We start from the raw sequence: 23,830 nt of genomic DNA on the forward strand, positions 1-23,830 counted from the left end.
CCAAAAGCCGGTTCATGGGATTTAAAAAACAACAGGTATTACATACTTTGCTTTAGTGACAAGACATTTGGGGAGAAATCATCCAAGCTTGAAATAAAATCTTTATTGAAAGCAATTCTACATCCATGCCAGTCAGATACATTGTATGATCAGAAGAGATGTCCCAGGGGAAAGCTCGGCGCAGTAGACAGGGTTGATTACTTGGACCTCCTGTCAGTTCTTAACTCACTGACAATGGCTGAGACATTCAGTACAACTTTGTTTCCTTTATTTGGAAGTAAAGTTAATATACTTACCTTAACTGTGCCAAATGTACTGGAAAATAACCTGATAATAAAACGTACCATCCTACTAAGTGATAATGTCTGTGTGTGTATAAGTACATTTTGGCAGGGCTTGTGCAGACGGGTTTTTCAGTGTTAGAAAAGAAGCCCAAGTACAAAATGATGCACAGATAATCCATTAGGTTTCTTCTGAGTGTACTATTTTTCCTTGTAAGTCCTGTTACATACTTTCCTGAGACACAACATATTACTGCAGCATCATTGTCTGTTCTAAACTTATTTGAATTCAGCTATAGGGGTTGTTCTTTGTGTAAAACTTGAGTGTTTTTGGGTACTAAAAACACAACTGAACTACAAAATTTGGCTTTGACAGTGATCCTAAGACACAAGCAATAGGTGCCATTTTATAACAGGTCACAGCCTTGCAGAAATATCAATGTCCTGAGAACACACTGCTGCCAGCTTAGGACAGACACCAAAATGCATCTACTGTGGAGGAAGAGTTCATGGCTTGTGCACTTCTTAACCCCATCTTGAGAGACTCACTGAAATAATCAGTGGTTAAGTGAGCCCCTGATAGCATAAGCTCTACTTAGGCAAACTGTTCAATTCGTTGCACTGCAATGTAGATAAATGTAAAATTTAGTAATAAATTGGGATTCTTGATATTTTATGAATGCAAACTAAACCTCATTATTATTTATGTCCTGGCTTTATGGATGATTTGCTCAGTTGTATTACAGTGGTATTCACCAGCTGATGAAGCTAAGGAAAAGCAAACATTATCAGTTGAATTCCTGGCTTGTTTGTGAAATCTGTATACCTTGTTATGTGTGTGTGTAAAGGGGCTTTATGTGTGTACCTACAACCCGAGGTTGGTGCTTATTGTGGAGTTCAAAACTCCACAATGTCCGTCCTTTTCAGACTGTGCCATGGGGTTTCCTCCACAACAAGTGTACTGAATGCAGAGATCACAGTGCATTAATAGAGTTTTAAGCTACTTTCTTCTGCTGGTGTAAAATGCAAAGGCACTTTAAATTCCTGTTTCCTCCACAGGTTGAATTTGGAACAATAGCGATCTGAGACTGGAAATAGAGAAAGCAGGTCATGGTGTATGATACGTTACGAGAGGGGTCAGAAATAGTTCAGACATACTTAAGAGCTTGCTTTTGCTGAAAATAGCCTCGATGGCTCCTGGCCTACAGAAACTCCATAGGCTTCCTGTGCTCTGCAGCTGTGGGTTCATATTACATTTCTTTGGGAAAAATCCCTTCTCTTCAGTTGCTCTGGGACACAAGAATGAGCGCTCGATGCTGTCTTCTTCTGCAGACTGGCCTTTAAATCTGACCGTTGGGTGGCTATATTTAGTGCCTGGACAGCTGACAGGGACCCGCTGGAGAAGGGGCTTCCTCAGGGGATCCCCTGTGTATTGTACAGCATGAGCCCTCCCTGGACGAACTGCCTTGGAGTCCCGCCCGAAACAAAAATCATAACTAAACTGGCTCCGAAGATCGGTTCACAGTTGGCTGGATAGACTCCGAAAAGCTGAAGAAAAGCATTTATTCTGGCTTACCCTGGTTTAATAAGAAAACAGTTTAAAATAAAGACTTTTCACCATTGGGTGAACTTTGCTACCTGTATGACCTGCTTTCTGAAGAGCATGCGTGCTCACACCTCCCGGAGTACCCGGCTTGTGGAGACAGTCTTCATTTTCCAGGTGACTCAGGCCAAGATCTAAAAACACATTTGGGTGTCTGAAGTGACGCAGGCAGAACGTGGGGGCCTGGCTCAAGAATGTGCTTTGGAAGAGGTCCCCTTGCTGCATCCACAGCCAGCTGTGGCCATACAAAGAGGACAGGGTGACTCGGTGCCTGCCTTGGGCCAAAGAAGGCCTCAAAACCACACGTGCTTCCTACCTTCCTTGTACAGCCCCATCAGGGAGCCCGAAGAAGAGGGAAGCGTGGGTCAGATGCATTCTCCAGTTGTGTGTTAATCAATAATTGCATCTTGCCAAGTACAAGAACAGTTCTGGGAACAGAAAGCAGGGCCAGCACTGCCATGCTAACAGATGCGCTCATTACAAGTTAGCAATTCCTGCCAGGGATTCTGCTGTCTCCTGGGCTTAGGACTATGCCATGTGCTCAAGTTCATGCCTCGATGAGGTGCCCTTTTTCCTCAGAGGCCCATAACTCAGGTCTACTCAGACTCCTCCAGGATACAGGCTTGTGGAGCGTGGTGGTGTTTGTACCATAACACTGAATGTCTCTGGGCATCCTGTCCCAGGTCTGTGGAGAAATATCGATCTGAACCCTCATTTGCTTCTCAGTCTCTGGTCCATCTCTTTTTTTTTTTTCTGGCCATTTTCTGAAGAAACTCCTGGTATGTGACTATGAGAAGATGGATACATCCCCATGTCTCCCTTTTGGAAGACCGACCAGCTGGGCGACATGCTAAGTTCTTCCATTCACTGACAAGCAGCACAACGCCCTCTCAGTTTGCCCCGGTTCTTAATATTTTTTTTTTGTGTGACCGACTGCAAACTGGTTCTGACTAATGCTCATGAGACTGGAGGGAGGAGGAGAGCTGGCCAGCCCGTGCTACCACGGTGGAAGTTGCCATCAAGCCTGCAGCTTGCCTCTTTGGGGACAGCCACTTCGTAGGAGCCAGCTGAGGGCCATGAACTTTCCTAAGGAGCATCTCAGACTCCAGCTGCAGCTCTGTTCACAAGGCATTCGTTTTTGCCTTCTCTGGGACACGTGTAGCAGCATATATATCTCAAACAGCAGCGAGCCCCTCTCTAAAGCCACACCACCACTGCAAGCACGAGTCTCTCCCTAGGGAGAGGATGGGAGAGAACAAAACCACCCGGGACAGATGTTAGGCAGATGCTAATGCACTTCTTAGAGGTGTTTGGAAAGTGGAGTGATAAAGGCAGTGTGAGACTAGATAGAATAATATATGTTCAGATGGAAATATAATGCATAGACTCCTTTACTGTATTTTTGGCTGATGATGTAACTTCTGCTATGTTTTTTTTTATTCTATTTCCTTTTTTTTATTATTTTTTTTTTCCTGCAGAGCTACCAGCTTCTTGTAAAACACAACCTGTCAGAGGTCCTGGCTCTGCTTGCTTTTGTGGCCTGTGTAGCTCAGAAGGCAACAGATAGTCTTATATGAATAAATACATATTTAACTTTTAAGATTGCTTATTTTTATTTTTATTTCTAATTCAAGAACGCCTTAAGCTACATTTCCTTGTAATATTAAAAATAAAAAGCAGTTAGTAACAATCTCCCTTAAATCAAGAATTATAAATATAGAACCTTTATCATCGGCACAGCACATCCAAAAATGTCTTTGTAAAGTAAATCAAATTATATGAGTTAATTGATTCCAGGCAACATCAGCAACTGCAGGTGGAAACTGAATAACAGGATGTTTATTAATGAAGGACTATTAATCAAAATTGACAATATCAATTCCTGTTTCTTTTATTTGAATTCTACCTGCAAAATCCATGGAGATACTGGCTGAATGTTTAAATAAAAATTTAAAAGTAAAGAAAATACTAGCACTTGGGATTTTAGCTTTAGATGTAGGGCTATTTGTTTAAACAGTGAAAGGATATCCTAAATCCAATTTGACAGGCAATGCCAAAGATGCCAGTGGTAATTAATTAGCACTTAATTTAGACCACAGAACAACAGGATATGGAATTGGTGCTCAGTGCCATTTCCCCTTAGGCTTCATCTCATGAGGGTCAGGAGTATGGCTGTTGCATTGAAGGTCAGTAAATAAATTGGGGGAACACATTGACACTGGACTTTTCATGATAGATATCCTTCACCCTTATTACTGCCTCCGGCTACCGCTGATGAGAAAAGGGCTGCAATTGTTCTGTGAAGAGCGCTGTACACAAGCCTGAGCCGAGCAAGGTGGCGTTTGGACTCGCGCCTTGCTCAGTAGCCGTGCTGGATGCTCTCCGTGGATCGAGAGCTCTGTCAACTTGGTGTCTGGGCTGGAAATAAACTTCTAACTGTAGCACAGAAAGCCTGACGAACTCTTGACGGGTGAGAAAATTCACTTAAAAGCAGCCCTTAAGTTTGCTAGATTTGAGAGCTTAACTTTAGATTAAGCATAATTAAAATCAATGGAAGATTTTAAAGGGGGGTTAGAAACTAGGTCAGCAAGGGAAAAAACACATTTCCTTATTATCCTCTTGTCTTTGTCTTAATAATATTTGGTATTCCTCCATAAAGCTGAAGTCACTTAATAAAAGTGGATTAATGTTATTAACAACATTTTTCAGGTGGGGACACCGAGGCTTTGACACGCTTATTGATGGACAAACAAGAAATACGTGGCACAAAAAGCAGAACCACCAGTTCTGCTGGTAACCCAGGCGTTTTAGTAAGTCAGTGAAAGAAGCCGCCCTTCTCCAACACACCCAAAGCAGTGGAAAGCACAGAGAAAACCCTGTGGAGCCTTGTTCACAGATGCACATGAACTGCATTCCTTGCTTAAGATTTACTGGCGAGAAGCATAAAAGGAAAATGAGACTTGGTATTATATTCTGCCTCCTCCTGGTAAACCTAATGCCTCTGCCAGCCAGCACCATGCTCTTCTCCACGTGATCTCTACCCTTCTTTCAAAAGAGCGGCTCAGGTGGAAGGGTGTCTACCCTGGCATTGATAATCAGCAAAGATCTTCTGAATCTGCTTCTTATCAATGATACCCTCCATGCTTAAGCGGTGCTGTCCCACCCCAGCCGACAAGCAATGTGAGCTTCAGTGGTTACGGGGGGAAATTCTTACTGCAAATCCTAGCTGTACTCCACTAGCACAGTTTTGTAAGCCTTGTTCCCCAGAAGGGCTGTCTGCATTGCTACATCAGGAAAACACCAAGTTAGACAGCAGTCCGTGCTCAGAAAATTTATTTTGGAAGCCCCAGGTTAACAGTTATTTTAAATTTGCTTTCACTTCATCACACCCTTTGCTGCATCTCTCTTGACAGAGAGTGAAATTCTGATTACTGTTAAAGTCACTGACAAACCTCCCACCGATCAGGAGCAGAGCAGAGTCAGAATTTTACCGTGTACGAGATTAACTTTTCTCAGTTCGGATGATATCTATTTTTACTAAGTGGAATTATTGCTTTTGACTATGCTCAATCTATAACCTCTTGCAGCCTTCAATTATAGCCCTTTTGTGCTACAGTAATCCAGTTGACAGCAAATAACTCAGCCCTGGATATGACAGGTTTACTTTCTGACTTAAAGCCCCAAAGCAGCAATTGGGTGGAATTTCATACTGGAGTGCTGAACTTCAGACAACCCGCTCAGAAACGTGTCTTTTCTAGAGAGTCTAGAGCCTCTGGTGCAGAAATTATTGGTTTTGTCCAGTGTCAGGAGTAAATAGTTCTGTTTTGTGAGGCAACCAGTATTTTTGGTGTTGAAATTGCAGAATGCGGCAAGGAATCCCATGAAAGCCAGGGAACAAACTTTCACTGTCATTTTCCTTTTCTGTGAGGCCTTAAATATGCAATTACTTCATAAACTGTTTTGTTTCATGTCCTTTTAAATCCCCCAACCCCCCTGAATATTGGCCTATTAATTGTCCTTAATATAAACCCCACACTTTTCTACTCATTATCACCATCTTGTTTAAAGTGAAGCCTTCCTGCAGTGGTCTGTCCAGCAGAGATGACTTTGTATGGGATCTGACCTCAACCAGGATTCCTGCTCGTTCGGGTTCAGTTCTGAGCTCTCCACAAGCTACTAGTGCAATATATATGCACTGCGTTTGTATCAGATCTGAAAGATGCTTTAACATGCCTCCCAGCATCGCGATTGTTTCAGCACTGATATTGAACATGAGTAGGATGAATATATCTCTTAAATGCACTAGTGAGTATGTGCCACGAGTCTTTGATTTCTTTAAACTTATTTACATTTTACTTGCCCTTGAGCAATGAATTTACTATGTCAGCATTGTCTTTTCTACTTTCACTTTGTCTGTCTTGTCCACTCACCTTAGCTTGATGTTTATTTTTCGTGCACGTGTATAGTCCATTGCACTAAATGCACGAACTGCCTGGAGTGCAGGATTTTCCAGATACTGTGTCTTTGTAAGACGCACCCTTTGTAGCACTGTAAGGTCTGCGATATTTCCTAGCTTTCAACTGGCTTTAGACTTTCTTATTTGTTCCTTTTTTAAGTCCAACACCTTTCACATGCGTACTATTTGCAGATGACTGTGGGATTGACTGCCTCAGACACTTTACCAAAGTCTTTAGGTCCCGATGTAGATAGCCCTACCTCTCTCGGCAACTGTGTTTCAGGATGTGTGCTGGCAAGCCGGAACCAACATATTCAGAAGTCTCTGCGGTGTAGTCAAGAGACTAGGAAGTCTTCGTACACCTTAGTTTTAGCAGGGAAACAATGATATTTCACCGTTTTAAAAAAGTGAAATGTCATTTTGGGTCACTCTGACGCTATGTTTGGATATGAGAGAAAACTGTGTCCTTTTTTTTTTTTTTTTTCCCCTAAATCTTGAGAGACCATGATGTATCTGAAACATCCCTTTCACCAAGACAAAAGTTACTTGATGCCATATTAATAGATATATTATGATCTTTATAGATAGCACGTGATCAGAACATTTCTGGAGAGCCTGCTAAAGTAGCCTAAAATACTGATTCTTCAGATGGTGATGGTTAGAATGACAGAAATCCAAAAGCTGAGCTCAGTTCTGTCTTGCTGAAGATAGTTTAGCAGAATTTAAAGTGATGTTAGATGTTTTGCATTCTGTACTTCCAGGAGTGCATCCCATGAGAATACTCCACAGGTAAAAAAAATTCCTCGAATAATAGGCAATATGCATATATACCTTATGAATATATATATGTAACTTGCAGTTGAAGATGGGCCAGTTTGGGCACCTTGTATGCCTAGGGCATCCAAGTGAGAGCATGGATAAGAATTACAAGAATGCTAAGATCTGTGTTAATCTGAAAGTGAAGATCACGAACCATTCCTGGTTACTTGGCACATCCCTGTCCTGCTCCCCACCTTTCCATGCCAACAAGCATAGTGAAGCATTTCTGCGAGGTATCTCCCTACATCCTTCCTGTCCTCCCAAGTTTCCCAGCCCCAGTCGACCCTCCCTGCGGGGTCTGCCCCAGCTCTGCTCCCCTCACTCCTCTCCTGCTCCCTGGCTGTGCAGAGGCAACAAGCACGTGGTGCAGAAACATTTCAGAAGACCGTGGCAAAGCTCTGGAGAGGATGTGGCCACGCCACCTAGCAATGGGGCTGAGATAGGTGTAGAAATCCTGGCTTAGAAGAGGTAACCAGTGGCATCTTGTGGACCAGGGGAGGAGGCAAGTTGTCATACGCTTGGCTGGAGTTAGCCGATCCACAGATTTCTGATTTTACATTGCACCATAATGCGTAATGTATGAAAAGATAAATATTTTCCATTCAGCAACATCTTGCTGTATTTTCATCTAACTCTATAATTTTAATTATAAAGTGAACATAACCTGTATCAAATTATGATTTTGTTAACATATTGAATGAGGACAAGAAAAATAAATACCAGATTTTATACTGTACAGGCACATGAAGGTATAGTAAAAAAATCTGGTTTCCTTGACCACATTGTCATAATATGCATATATAACTGCTTATTGAATCCAGGCTGTGTAGACAACAGAAAGAACACTGGCTCCATACCATCACAATGCATGCCCACAACAAAGAGGAGGAAAGAACAGGCTCTTTCATTGTGTGTGTCTAAGTATTACCGACATAAGGGCTAAAAACATTACCTCTGTCTGAAGTGTATCTATATATCCATGCATAAGTTATTAAGTGGGCTCCCTGAGCACAGTTGCTGAAAATATTAATATATTCAAATTATATTCTAGCTACTGCAAAAACAGTAGATCAGACAAATATATTAAAATCTCTTCAGACAAAAGGAGTCATGTTATTTATAAAGTTCCCCCCCCCCCCCTTACTGGAACACAAACCTTCATTGTATATAATATATGGGAATGCAAGATGATCCCTAGATGTCAAAATGTGGCTTAAAGTTTGAATGTAATCATAAAACAGTGACTCTAATGCTTGCCATAAACAAATTGTCACTGGTATTATGTAACTTAGGCTATTCACAAAGCATAAAAGAAGGGAAGAATAAAAGGTAGCTGCCAAACACCACGGGCCCAATCCGACAGTAGTGCCAAATTGCGCTGGCGGACTGGGAGTTGTGAGCAGCGTGGAACCCAGTGCTCGGTTCTGGGCTTAAATTAGGGTGAGATAAAGGCTATTTAGTCAATTTACACTGCAAGCAGCAACCGGTGTCTTCTGCAGCCTCCTCTGCTCGCTGTGTCCCGGAGATGAGGAAGCAGTGAAAGTCCCTATATTGCTGCAGGACCCGGATTTGTAGGGATGCGGCCTGCTGGGGTGCACATGGCCATGGCTGGCCTACACCAGCGATGAAGCCCAAAATGCCAGCACCTCTTGGATCAGGCCCGCGGCCTTGATCTGCTCGTGTTATCCAGTGTGCGTGGTGCCACCTTGCTGGGTGACACCTTCTCCTGGAGTCCAGGAGAGGAGGCGCAGCAGCAGAAGGCCATACATCAGGGCAGAAGGTGTCTGCGAACAGCAACTAATCAGTCATAGGAACAGCAAAGTCATAGGCACTTTGCTTTAGCTCAGACTTCAGGAGTAATTAACGTAAGTCTGATACACGCAGCTTTAAATGGTGCTAATGGTTGTGCTCAGGCCCTTGATAAACCACCAAACTAGATTGCTCACCCCCTTTTTATTTGATTTCCCCCCTTCCTTTTAAAAGTAAAATGACATTTTTTTCACAGCCTGAAATAATTGTTCGAGCAGAGATACTGGTTTAACTCATTATGAATTATTAGTGGAAAAGTGGGTCTCAGAAGTATGTTACATCTGAAATATTTTTCGTCACTTGAACATGTGCCGTCCAGAACTGGCCCTATTCTACCAGGCACTGGGAACAAACACTTCACATTCACAGATGCTCCTAATTTGGTGTGGTTTGGAGTGTAATTTAGATCAAACGTATCCATGTAAATGAGTCAGGGTTTCTTAATTAGGTGCCTCTAAAGAAAAAACTTGGACCACATCAGTAGGTGTGGGTGTGGTGCCCACAGTACTGGAATCTTTCTATAGATGAAGCTTAGTTTTGTTCAGGCACACTGTAGGTTTTTCTTTCCTTTTTTTTTTTTTTTTTCCTTTTTCTTTCTTTCTTTCTTTCTTTTTTTTTTTTTCTAAAGCACAATAATAAATCTGCAGATGGCATAGACATAAAGACGCTACTTCAGAGGAGCTGTCTAAAACACTGTCTCTTTGGCAAATGCCTTAAAGTAGGTCATTCTGCTGTGATTTAGGTTTATATTTCATTGCCAGCTTTTTGTTCCCATTACAAGTAGGGTGCATTCCAGTCCACAGATTTGCTCTTCATTTTTTTTTTCAGATTGGCTTTTATTTACAAGAATTTGTAGATCTTCATAAGAAAATGGCCAATATGCTGTCAGAAGTACTAATCATGCACTTGACCACAAAAAGAGATGTATGAAGGTGATAACCTGGAAATGTTGGAATGTAAAATAGCATTCTCTGGGAGCAAAAAATGTATTGATTCTCTTAACACAGTGATTGAAATGATTGTTGCATCTTTTCCAATGTGTGAAAAATGATTTGGTCTAATGTCATTTCAGAAGTCGCACAAAACAGGGGCATCCATTGCCCTAGTTGCTCAGGTATTTGCTTTTTCTGTTTATATATTTCCCACTGAAAAGCATGTTTTTTTATAGCTTATGAAAAAAGTAGAAATCAAATCATCAGGGTCTGTTTTCCCATCAAAGTGCTGGGGGATTTACATGCCAAACTCCCACTAGCCTTAATGAATTACCTGCATAAATTCCCTTTCAATCGATAGTAGAATAGATCCTATTGTGTTATATTAATTATTTTGCACAGAACACTGACATTTTGGCATTAAAGCCTTTTTTTTTTTTTTAAGTTCCAATGAATATCTTAAGAAACTTCAAGCCTATTATTTATTTCACAGCCTTATTGTGAGAAAAATCCTGTATCTTTAGTCAGAAAAAAAAAAAAAGAAAAGCACTGCAATTTACCCATTGATGACCTGGTTCTGGACATTAATGTGATAGGGCTCAATCACTCAAAATAGAAAAATAAATAAATAAATACATAAATAAATAAATAAAGGGGAGGGGGGTGAAAAAGCCCTTTTGTAATGAATTGAGCATTCTTAATTTTCAGCAACAAAAACCATTTGAGTTGAAAAGAACGCTCACCCCGAGCAATATTAAGAGGTTACAAAATCACATAAATTAACTCTGCCAGCGATATTTTGCTGAGGCTTGTGCGAGTGCAAACCAGAAGCAGGGCTCTCACATGGTCTTTATTAACCGAAGAGCACTTAGCAGTAACTGCCCTTCCCCGGGATGTGCTGTCCATATGCAGGCGTGCGCAGGGTGTGCATATGGCCAAACGCTGGGAGACGCGGAGGGGCTGGGGGGAGCTGCGAGGACGCGGAGAGTGGAAGTGAGAAGTGTTCGCTCTGTAGTCGTGGGCAAGTGCCCTACCCTCTTCATTCCTCACTTTCTCTGTCTACACAACCGGGATAATAAAACTTACTGACCTGAAAAAGGAAGTTCTGAGATTTAATTAATGTTTGAAAAGCTTTTTGAGATCGTTTGATACTGAGTAATGTGGAGTGAACAATGGCAGCTCTTTGAAACAGGGGCTCTATCTCTCCGTATTTGTGTACTGCACCTCGCACAATGGTGCCATACAGCCACAGAGTCAACCATATCATAAATATTTAAATTACAACTATGTTAATTATTTTTATCGTTCTGTTATTTGCTGATACACCAGTGCAGTACATTTTGAAGCTTGGTAGCATTGAAAAGTACCAAGCGTAATTATTTGCCTGATTGTTATGAAAATCAGGGTTTATATTTTAAATACGGCTCGTGAAAATAGGAAGCACAGGTGAAAATGCACTTTTAAATCCTCATTATTCTTCTCTTTAAAGCCACTAAGCTGTAATGTACTCTTCAGGGAATGGGTGAACTTTGCAAACTCTCTTATTCCACAGGAAGGACAAGGCATGACTGCAGAAACCTCTGCAGCAGACACCTTCCCCCAGTGTGAACACAAAGAAAACGCATAAAGGTGCTCCAGGAAGACTGGATTTAATTTGTGCCTTTAATTCAATAATTGTTATTGCTCCTGTCCTGTGCACACTGGGGCTTGGTGCACGTTTGCTTGTGTCACTAATTCACAAGAGGAGAGTTTAGTAGACCACTATGCACTTCAGTAGAGAGAAATAGATTTCTCTCTTCTCTGTTCCCCCAGAATGAACCCCAGGAAGCTGCAGTAAATGGGACAAGTGTTGGCCTCGGTCCAGCCCCTTCCTGAAACTTTCCTATGGCTGAAACAGAGAAAAGCATGTGCGCAAGAGCATGTCTTAATATACGTTTGGCCTTCTCAAGCTAGAAAGTGATCAATTTGCTTCATGTAGATCTTTAAATGGCAGTCGGGGTGCCTGAGTGCCTCCCTTCCCTGGCCAGCCACCCGCTCGCTCTGCTGGAAGGACACTTCTCCTCTTCGCATTTCCAGTAGCTGCTCTCTAAGTGTGTGAACAAGGCTCAGCCTTTCTCCCTGTTGCTGTCCCGTTGCTGAAGAGCAAGAGCAGCTCATGAGCTGGCTGACTCTAAAGAAAGATCCAATTCAGGAAATAGTTTCAGGAAACATTCCTTGTTTCTCATGCCTTCTTTTAAGAACTTTGTCATTCTGCACATGCCTGAATCTGGGCATTTTTCTTGGAGCAAATCTGAACGCCCATCGCACGCTTTGGGTTGTAGTCTCTCACAAGTTCTCTGAGGTTCCCCGTATAGAAATCTGTTGCATAGACCTTCCATTCTGGGTCTTGCTTTTTCTCTTAAATAACTTCTACCTTGTTTATTTGTCTCCTGCTTCTATTTAATAAAAGGCTTGTACAGTTCTTAATGTAATCTGTTCTTCTGCCATGTGGAGGAAGGGTTCTCCCGAGCCTAGGTTTAACATATAAGACTGCTTGAAACTGCTGATATGACACATAGTTTAGTAAGTGAAAATCACATATGTTTGCTACAGCTTTCCTCCACCAACTTAAAAAAAAAAAAAAAAAAGTTTGCAGACATCCCCTGCTTAGCATTACTGGCTGCCATGCTATAACTTTATTTTCTGATTTACCCTCAGAACTCTGGGTACTGCTGCTGGACTTGTCATCACATTGTCATCGCTGCCTGGTGTGCGGGCTATTGTGGGCTTCTGTCTAAGCATGGTTTTTCTTTTTCTTCCCCAATCTTTAATAGGTAGAAATAAGTCTGCTTAGTTGCACGTAGCTTGCAAAAAAAGCCCGTGCTCTGCAGAATGAAGCTGCCATGTGTTGCGAGCTTTGAGGGGTGTGCGTGCGTCAGTCGTTCAGCTGGGATGCTTTCGCTGGTCATGGAGCAACGGACATGGGGGGAAGACAGCTAAAGCATGAGTCTTGCAATACTTACTGCTTTTGGTAGATAGCATATTGCGGTTAGTGGGTATATCTTGGATAATTAGTTCTGCTCTTGATGAGGAGCTTATTTGCAGCAAAGTGGATACGAGCAGTTACGAGTGATGAATTCTGGGGGAAGGCAGTCAGAAAGGAAATCACCGTTCTCCCTCTGGAAGGGCAGAAAGCCTGGATGGCGTCTGAAAACGTCTTGCTGCACCGTATAGAGCACAGGAAAAATGGAGCAAGACAAAAATGGAGCTTCTTGGATTCAAAGGTGAATCAAAAGGAGTTGGCTTCTGCCCGGACAAGGCAGCCAGATAGGCCACAGTAACAGATCCACGTGATAGACCAAGAGGCAACTGCAGAGCTCCCCAGACAACTTGCCTGAAGTGCCTGCCAAGGAGGCAGATGCTGCTGCTGGAAGAATATCTTCCACAGTTGGGCATCTGGGTTCAGTGCTTTCCACGTAAGGGGGAGAGGCGGTAGCGTCAGGCTGGCCCCGTCTTCCCGTTTAATTATTTCAACACCCATTTCATACTTTGGTAAATAACACGTATTATCCTGCTTTTGTGCGGGAAAATAATAAGCATGAGAGGGCCTTTTGCCTGCAGTGCATCCCCTTGCAGGGATGTCTACACGGATGGGTACGTGCGGACCCGAGCTTGGCTGCCCTGTGCTCCAGCCTGGTCAGATGTGAGACAGCTCGGGTCTGGGAGCCGCAGAGCTGCCTCGCGGTGGCACGGAGCTCAACCTAATAAGCAGAGCAGGCTGAGATTCATTAATTTAACATTAATAAGCACAGCTTATTAGCTCAGGCACAGCGCTGGATAATGCAGGCACACAGCTTCTGGAGCAGAGCTGCGGCCGCCCGCGCCAGCTCGGAGCACAGCGCAGGGGACACAGCCAGGGTGCCGGCAGCCTCCTCACCCCCACTGCCTCTTGCAGTGGGGATGGGGGAAAAAAGAGGATTTTGTGCTTCTGCAGAGGCCTCTGTTAAAAAAAAAAAAAAAAAAAAAAAAAACAGGAAAAAAAAGACCATAAAAATAACAAAAAACAACCAGCATACCAAAAAAAACCCACAAACCAAAACCAAAACCAAAAAACAGAAACAAAACACTAAACCCTCCAGTTTTTTTTTTGACTGTACTGCTGGCTTATGTCAAGTATTTAATTCATTTAAACCTCTCATGCCTCGGTTTCCCAATGGGTGTGTAACAGCTACCTGAAGATGCTGCTGTGAGCTGTGAAAGCAGGTAAGGCACTGATCATAAAATGGGAAAAGGAGAGAAGTCCCCCGTCTGGCTTGCTTGGATTATAGTTGTGTGAGTAAATTACTGGGCACAAATACTGACTTATTGGGCAGGGGCGGGTTGCTCTCTGTTCACATTTGTGCACAGAGCCAGAGCAAGGTTTCTGCATCGTCTGATGGCCTGTGTGTGCCTGCAAAGCGGGACCAGAACGGTCTGTCACTTTTATCTGGTAGCTGCGTTTAGCTCATTCGTAATAAGTAACAGGAGAGGCTCCAGTCCTGAGGAAGTGTGGCTCTGTTTTCACAAATGTATGCAACATAAAAATATGGACTACATACAGCGGGTAAATGCTGTCTAAACATCCGCAGGTAGAACAGGCTGTTTTCTGTAGCCCTTTATTTGAGAAAATCCTTACTCATTTTGTTTGTTTGTTTTCTTCTTTCATATATAAGCTATAATATTTGTTCGAATAGGTCGTCTTCAGGAAGAGGTATTAAAAACCTAATAGTTGGGCTTAATTATTTTCAGCCTGACACAATTTGTTATGGTATTAGACTGGAAGGAGGTATGCAGTGTATCTGTCCAGCCCCTTATTTTGTTTCTTCTGTTTATGTATTATATGATAGTGGAATAAATTTCATGAAAAGATTAATAGGGGACTTTTTTCATCAGATGCAAAATACTTAAAAGAACAGGTACTGCAACCCCGGGCTTTGCATTTAATCCCCCTCCTGTGGGCTGCATACACTGCGCTGCAACTTCTTGCAACTTCAGAGGGCTTGGTTCAAGACGGATATATGGCACTGGTGTTAATCCCTGCTGCCAGGCCTTTCTCACAGACTCTCTCATCAGCTGCTTTGTCTGGGTTTCTACAGAAGGACCCTTCTGAAGTGCGTTTCACATCGTTACGTGTGCTTGATCTGGACCCGCTCCTGCATCCCGGAGCGCTGCAGTGGGACCACGGCGCAGCCTCGCTGTACTCGGTGGTTTGGGGTAAATGCAGCATTCTGGGAGAAGGCTGCTGAAGTGTCCAAGAGCAAATACAGAAACAGCAGTAATATGCCTCCAATGCAACCAGTCTACTTATTTTTTTTTTTTTTCAAATATTTGGAATCTTGAAGTTGCTCTGATTTAGACTGGGCAAGCCCCCTGGTTAAAGGCGGTGGCACAAGGTGCAGGTCTGTGGTGAGGCTGGCACACAGGGCACATTGGCACCCCTCTTCTCCCTAGGAAAAGACTCCCCAGAAATCTCCTTAACATTGATCTAGTTCTCCATTTTGTCATCTCTGCCAGATAATTTTGTTTCTTAGGTTAATAGGCGCATTGCCTATAGTTTTATAATGTAAACATTTTGTGACTAATAACTATGCATGTATGCTTCTTTATTCTCTTTTATGGAGCCATGGGGCCATTCAGACTGGTCCCTGGCTTCCCACTACCAAGTTGAAGATAACGTACCAGCTTTTCCCTGTTTCTTGGTGTTTACAGTATCTATTTTACTGCTGCTTCCATACTGACAGAGCAAAGTCCTGTCCTTCCCTGGGGATGTGTTGGTGTGACACAGAAGGCTGACCTTCTTCAGAGAGACTTAGAAGATTGCACCCGTAATGCTCAGACCTCCAAATGGCTTAACTATCACATCTTCCTGCCCTACATCACTCCGTGCCACTGTGTTGCATCCGTATACCCCTGGCTTCACCATGCTTTCTGCAGTGACACTTGGTAAGCACACACACGGTTATTTATACAGTACAGCCATCCTCCCACCACTTCTACAGAGTTGTAGTGAATCCAGGTATTGTGAATATATGTATGACAAACTATTGCTATTTATTATCTGTATTTTTCCCCAAAAAAAACACCAGTCCTGGTCCAATTTTCCTTGTTGTTCTATACATACACAGCAGGAAACAATTGCTGTCCCAAACAGATTATGCTTAAAAAAGCCAAGGCAGACAAAGGAAGCATTATCATCATTTTGTAAACAAGGAACCAAGGCACAGAGAGATTAAATGATTTACCCAAGGTCACACCGAACATCCGGTCAAAGCCAAGAACAGAACCCAGGTCTCCAGAGTCTCAATCAAGTGATTTAACTATAAGATCAAAGACTTATTGTGTATACCTGATATCTTTCCCCTAAGACACGGTAACAAAACTTTTTTCAGGTTAGGATCAATGCCACATATGGTGCAGTAAATTTTGTATATGGCACAGGTCTTCTGCCACTGTGTACCCACTTCTTGCACTCAGGTTCTTCCCAGGAAATAATTTCCCTTATTATTCCTCCATTGACAGTAATAAATTTTCATCTTTCTCTAGATAACCCACTAAAGGAGAGGATGCATGCGCAGGGAACATCAGAGGAATACATAGAAAACTGTTTTTCTGCAAGGGCAAACTCAGTGCTTCTAGGGACTGTTTAAAATCCTTCCTTGCTTAATTAAACGGGGACATTCCCACAGCTATATGGACTTCATTTTGCCTTTTCAACTGGAAGCTGCACAACAAGATAAAGGATCTACATCTATTATGTGTACATGTCAGGAGAATGCAGCAAAAATGGTCAGTATAAAGGCATCATTCATTATAAGCTTGGAGTAGTCTTTTATTTGGAATCATTAATATCCATTCATTATATCATTCCTGGGATGAAATACTTCTCTGTGTACAGGGACTGCATGGGGCCCTCAGTCCTGCCTAGCCCCTTCAATTTTAAGGGTTGTTTGGCTGAAAAGTGGCTGTGCCAAAATGGCAGTAGTTATTCTCAACAGCAGGACAGCCAAGAGGGGAGGAACAGCAGCACCCTTCACTTCATGTGTCCCCATCTTGTGGTCTGCCACTTCTGCACAGCCGTTCGGCAAGCAGCACAGCTCCAGGTTTGTTCCTGAGTGAGCACGCGGTCTACGTGCTATTTAATGGCAATGCCACGAAACAGGAGAAGAAAACCCAAGGTGAACATAAGACTGTGGGTTGACTTTGTGGGCTGACACGTCTTACGAACTCAGCTCAAGGAGTGTGGAAACCACAGAGGGGTTATAAGGTGGATCTGCACGGTGTCATTTCTCTGCCTCTGTTGTGCCTCAGCAGCATTAGGAGACACATCACTATTTTTTAGATGTTCTGTGTTGTCTTAAGCTTCCTCAGGAGGTACAAGAGCTTGTAATGTATTTTCTTAGGTAAGTATTTTTCTGTCACTACATGCCTCAGCATATCATGAGAACCATAATGCAAATTGAGCGTTATAGATCTAGGTGGTGAAACATGGTGATCCAAAAGTCTGTGGCTGGAGAAAGTCAAACTGGAACACTGTAACATGCTGAATTTGCCATTTCAATATACTTGTTCATGGGTAATCCTGATAATGCCTAACTGCAGCAAAGGAAACATAACTGTTCCATGTTCTAGCAGAGGAAAAATTTGGGCTTTCGCTTGGAGACACTGATTTCTTGAGCAGAAATAGGATATGCATAGATGTCATAAATCATGCTTCATTTTGCCAAAGAATGTAATTATCTTTGGTATTTTGGATGACATTTGCAGTAAGATTTGGACACCACACACACATTCCTTTTAAGATTATCAGTTATTTCATACTGGAGTTCTACTTACTTCTTTAGATGCTCGAAGAGGATTTTCATTGTGTCATAGTTTGGCCTAGGGAGCTTTTTTACCAAGGTCCTTATGGCTTTAATGCGAGTGGCATTGTCTGGGATTTCTAAAGGGAAAAAAAAAAAAAAAAAAAGAGAAAAAATATTTTTAGTGCCAAATTAGGATATTATTTTGCCCAGTACTCTACCTGGTATCTTAACAAAAAAAGCCATCATTAATACATGGTTAAAAACAAAATGTATCATACCTTCAAGGTATACCTATAAGTCTTCTTAATAGAGAGCATGAGTAACTTACAATGATGAAAAAAATCTCTCTGATTCTTCAGGAAGCATTTTCTGGTTCACAGAATTATATTTTTATGCTTTTCATTTATTTTATTAGACCATTGAACTGTCATCCTAAGCTTTAAGACCCCCAAGTAGTAAGAGACTCATATCTTAAATGGAATTTCACTTTGGAATTACATTCATCCAGTGAACCAACTTCTGTGCTGGATGCTCTTCCTATGTACTTCTTGTTGTCCTTTATTGTACATTTTACCCTATCAGATTGAGAATACAAAATGTTTTCCTATTCTTTTTACTCATGTTTTCTGGTGATCAATTCTTTCAAAAAGCTATTCCCGTGCAGTTATTTTCTAATACCTGCAGCATCCCACAGCTGTAATTTCTATAGGAAACTATTTGTATTTCAAAGTTGCAATTAGTAATAAGAGAATGCAGAACTAAGGGCTTTAAACTGTCTTTTGAGGTGATAAGTACATTGCTATCCTTTTTGTTAAGATAAACCTTCCTGCTTTTGCATGATTCATAGTTTTGGGGAAAAGGTTTTACTGATTTTTGCATTGATTCATATAAGATGTTGCAACTAAAGCAAATTCATGTACAACTGTCCTTTCATTTAGCAACAGATTAGATAAGGTGCCAGTAGGTCTGATGTAGGGAAAACATCTTGCTTGTTACATGCCCTAGATAACCTGAGTATTCTCTTCTGAATTTATAATCTGTGATTTAATTATCACCTATCATTCATTGTATATGTTGCTTTTTAATATTCTTATTACCCTAGCACTACCCTAGGACTGAATCCCTGGTTCAGTAGGTGCTGCATAAGCATACATGGTGATTAGTGTCCTGATGCAAAGATTCCCACTCCACCCCACCCCCCTAAAAAAAATTATAAAAAAAATCAAAAATTTCCTGCACTTGAACTGAATTTAAAAGCCAAAATTATTAATGGGATTACATTCTTTCTTTCCTCAGCACATATTCTTATTTCCTGTTGGGAATAATACTTCCTACATGCAGATATGCATAGATATTATCTATCATTTAAAGATTTATGTATATGAATACAAGAGACAGAAGCTCAAGGTAGTCAATGCGTGAACTTTGCATGAGTTTTATTTTCCAGTTAAAAATAAAAAAATAAAAATCTTTCACATGGATCTAGTTTATAGAAAGTCACGCAATTGACAGTAGTTGTGATGAAGTTACACGCAAATGAAGAATACAATGTCTGTGTATTTTACTTTTGCTCTGGCTTGACATATAGAGAGCCTCAACTTCTGAACGGCACAAGACCCAACAGTCTTGAAACCCAGTCATCCCTTGATTTTTCTGCCACAAGCCATTAGTACTGGTTATTTTTGTCCTATGGGCAATCTGTCCAGTGGAAATATGACTGAAACTGCAAATTAAAATGATCCGAAATGTGCAGAAGTGAATTTATTGTAAGAAATGAGGACAAATTCTGACGGCTCTTTACTTGTGTGGCATGGTGTGTGCACATGCTGTGATATTACTAGAAAAGTTATATTTAGACTGGGGCTGCCTTGGCTGTTGCTGACTGCAACTTTTCAAATAAAGCTACTCAACTTATTTTTAATTCATATTTATTTTTTTTTCATTCATGAAAGTTCAATGGACTTCAGTAAGACTGAAACACTGCTGTTGAGAAAAACTCTACAGAAGGAAATCATAGGATCATAGACCCATAGAATGATGGCTTGGGTTGGAAGGGACCTTAAAGACCATCCAGTTCCACCTCCGATGCCATGGGTGAGGATGTCACGCACTAGACCAGGTTGCTGTTTGTCCATTACAGAATAGTTGTGTGGAAATTTAATACAGTAAAAGTTTATCATGCTCTTTTGAAGGAAGTGTCTCTGCTCACTATGCCAATTAACAAAGATATCAGCTTGGTAATTACCTTCCCAACAGAATCTCATTAGATATAATTGTAAAAGAAATAAAAAAAGAACAGTATTAATTTACGAAGAAATTATTTAGTGAAAGAATGCCAGGGATATATAACTTCATTTTAGGGCCCAATGTACCAAAGCCACAGGTACTGACATAGAGGAGAAGAGAGGTTTAGCTAGGTGCTAAAGTACAAAATCCACAGAAATCTCACATAAAATTATTTTGTGAATCAGCCTATTTGTTAATTGTTAGTCTATTGTAAAAGAAGAAAAACAGGCAACATGTGGTAACTTTAGTCAGCATTTCTGAACTGGGAGTGATAAACACCTCTGTCTGGCTCTGGCATTTATCAGTACTGAGATATTATTACCACATCGAGTCACAGCATGGTTACTGTTATCATCAAAAAAAAAAAAAAAAAAAAGAGCCAGCTAATCTTAATGGTTTGTAAAGCCGTTACCTGCACTGGTCTGACATTTATCATGATCATTTTACCACATGAGTCCTACATTGCAAAGGTATTTTATCTGGAAGGGACATCACTATGAATTATTATTTGCAGCTAGGTAGAAAATTGTATGTTGTAGATACCTTTTCTCATTATAAATCACAGTCACATTTCACCATTTCCCACACAAAGCTGCTGAGCCCAGGCTTTTTGCCATAACACTTATTCTCGCTCCCTTTTATAGTTCCATGAAAATATTGGGTACTCTTTCATTAAAATGGTTGATATTGTTGTGTTATTTTTTTTCCTCTTTTTTTTTTAAAAAAAAAAAAAAAGCTATATACAGTTGATTTTCTTTTAGTATAAAAGAATTTGTTTTTCCACTTGAGAAAGTGAAGAGGATAAACTGTTCATTTTTTTTATTAAAGATTACTCTCGCTTCAGTTTTAGTGGCTGGGCTTGTCTTTACTCTTGACCTTGTTGATGGAATATTTAACAGATCAGATGCAAGATCTTATGTTTCAGTTGCAATACCTATGCATTTGCTTTCCTTCTGTAAAGCCTTGAGTCCCAATTTCATAGAAATTTTCTCCTTTCAGATTCCTAAGTAGGAATATTTTTTTTCCTGCGGTTGTCTCTTTACCATGCTCAAATAGAGGGAGAAAATCTTTAAACATGGGTTTGTATAAATAGCCATGGAGAAGGTATCACCCTCTGTGCTATGTTCAGAAGCCTAGCACTGCACAGTGCAAAGACAGGAAAACACTCTGAACAGCTCTTAAATTTTCCTGCTAAGTCTAGGAAATGGAAGAGACCAATTCTGATAAAGTGAAATAATATTATATTTCATCTTGCTCTTTTATTGTGAAAATTGATGAAAATATCTGAAGAAGATTCCTATTTTGGAAAGTTAGACTCTTTCCCTGTGAAGATTTCAAAAGGAAAAATGTAGTCATAATCACATTTATAAAAGGAAGAATGAGAGGGCATTTAATCCTTTTTGCATTTTTTGGGCAAAATATGAAAGATGTAGGTGATAATTTCAGCAGATCAAGATACTCTGAAGTGAATCGCAGATGGTATTCTATGTAATATTTTCATAGAATGTATATTTAGAATTTGGGTTACTGTCTTTAAAAATAGGGCTGGCTCCCTTTAACAGAGCAACACGGTGGAGATGCTCTCTTGTTTACATTTAAATGAAGAATGCATTGAAAAAACACTTAATATTATATAAGCGCTTTTGCAAATGAGCTTTGGATAAACATTTGAGCATAGAAGAAAACATGACGTGTCTGTAACATTAACAGTGGCTGGGTAAAAATGAATGAAGAAAGTAACCTTTAGCACTCATGTCCATAAAGAATACTTAAGCAAATCCCACTGAATCTTTCTTTTAATCATTAATTTTAAATGGACGTAGATGTTTACAACAAGCCACTTTGTTTCAGAACAGGAAGTCCAAGGTTTATCTCCAATAACTCACGTTAGCTCGGAAGGGATGTATGTCTCTAACCTGACATGCATTCATTATTTTGTAAGGTACTGGAGGCTGACCCGTGACCCTCCTCAGACCTGCTGCATTATTCATGTCTGACTTACTTTGTATAGTTTTACTATAGTTCCCATTTCCCTTTACCAGGCATTTCAGCTGCTTGCGCATGTTTAGTGTTAAATGGCATTTATGGCTCACATTAATGCCTAATTTTATCACGAGCCATGGTTTCTTTTTATGCTGTCAAGCCTTACATCTGAACTGCTGAAAAAAACAATGATTTATGATTCTGCATAAAATATCAAACTATTGATCTCTCACCTAATCTATTTTTGGTTTTAATAGTATGGTTTTCTTGTTTTCTTACACGGCTCTTCTCACCTTGTTTTGCATTTTTGGATAAGATTTCTGCTGTGGTTAAAACGTCATACACTGTTGCTACAGCAAAAAGCTGTCTGCCAAGAGTTTTTCCAACATTTCACGACTGATTCAGCTACCGAGAAAAAGACAGGCCTTGTTTGGGGCTTTTTTGGTTTCTTTCTTTCTTTCTTTCTCGCTCTTTTTTATTTTTTTAATCGGAACTGAGTGGGTTAGGTGGATTTTCGAGTGCTAATGAAATTGTGAGACTTATGGCGCTGGCTACAGCCAGCCGTAGTGTGGGCAGACGCTCTGTGAGCTTCCCCACTGTGCTGCTGTGCAAGCATCCCCGCTGTTATGTTTGCTATAGTTTTAATGTCTGTGAAAAATTCCTGATGCAACTAAATTATGTTCTGCCCTCTTGTTTGTATAAATAAACACCCGACTTAGCCAATTCATCTCGCTCCTGCCCATTTTAGAAGCTGGCCCTGTCACACAATGCTTAACCGTAGTCCTTCATAGCTTTGGTGTTATCAGGAAATGAAAATTTACTTAAAAACTCTGCTTTCATTTGCTAAGTCTTCATATTCTGGAAGTCATGCTGGGTAAAATACACGGATTTTTATGTGCGTGTATATATATATATATACGTATATATAAATTCTCCGTATCACTTTCAATGTCAGGATATTTTAATGTTACTGTATGCAACATAAAAGTCCCAATTTTAATCACTTGCAGTACACTGGCAATTGTCTCGTGAAGATACGTTGTAAAATATTTTCTTGCTTTAAAAAAAAATCTATAAAAAGTATTCAAACTAACTAATGTTTGCTATAAGGAAAATAACCAATTTGTGATCCAAATTGATTTTACTTTTGATTAATGCCTCAGAAATAGATGTTGCAAAAGAAAATGAGAATTGCACGAAACCTCTCTATATGGGCAATTGATAAATTCATCCTATGCCATATAAAGTGGAATTTGCAATGAATATTCATACAACTTTTGCAATCCATTAGCAAGACCCCGGACAATGAGTCTGCAACTCAGTCCCATTTAACAAAAATATATGTGGAATTAATGGGAAAAAGCAGCACTTAAAAAAGTTAAACTTTAATGGCTCAAACTCCAGGTGCTGGAGTTTGAGGGAAATAACCAATAATAGTCATTTTTTACATATTTGATGGGACTGATTATGCAATGTGCAACTCTAAATGGCTTATAGCACATTGTAGCATGGTTCCATCCCATTGGCTACAGTAGGGTGCAGGCAGATGGATGACAGTGACAAGGAGAGAAGTGCTTTTGCTTAGCCGTGCGTTAAGATGCCATCCAGAAGCTCTGTGCACTGCAGACACTTCATTAGGATGCCAGGATAATGGTAAACTACCACTCAGAGTGACACCCCATTTCCTGCTTACTGAGCTCTCCAACCTCGGCAGATGTCAACAATCTCACAGTGCTACAGAGCAGACCTAACTTTCCAGGCACTTTGACTCCAATTTTTTTCCCTTAACAGTGCCATACATTACATGCAATATGTAACAGCAAGTACCAAACAGAAAACAA

General features: G+C 40.7%; 2 protein-coding genes across 7 annotated transcripts in view; one reads left to right on the forward strand and one right to left on the reverse strand.

Annotated features, from left to right (window-relative positions):
- The window catches only part of GTDC1 (glycosyltransferase like domain containing 1), a 290,802-nt gene extending 281,213 nt beyond the window's left edge, over positions 1-9,589 (forward strand). For both annotated transcript variants that reach the window (XR_014586037.1, XR_014586038.1), the window contains one exon: positions 1,341-9,589. The gene's annotated coding sequence lies outside the window, so the exon portion shown is untranslated. The remainder of the gene's footprint in view (positions 1-1,340) is intronic.
- The window catches only part of ARHGAP15 (Rho GTPase activating protein 15), a 332,393-nt gene that overhangs the window by 5,963 nt on the left and 302,600 nt on the right, over positions 1-23,830 (reverse strand). For all 5 annotated transcript variants that reach the window (XM_083841824.1, XM_083841823.1, XM_083841826.1 and 2 more), the window contains one exon: positions 17,752-17,857. In XM_083841824.1, the coding sequence (XP_083697950.1) occupies positions 17,752-17,857 (106 nt within the window). The remainder of the gene's footprint in view (positions 1-17,751; positions 17,858-23,830) is intronic.

The sequence above is a fragment of the Anser anser genome (assembly GCF_964211835.1).
Source record: "Anser anser genome assembly, chromosome: 6".
In the NCBI taxonomy this organism is placed as follows: domain Eukaryota; kingdom Metazoa; phylum Chordata; class Aves; order Anseriformes; family Anatidae; genus Anser; species Anser anser.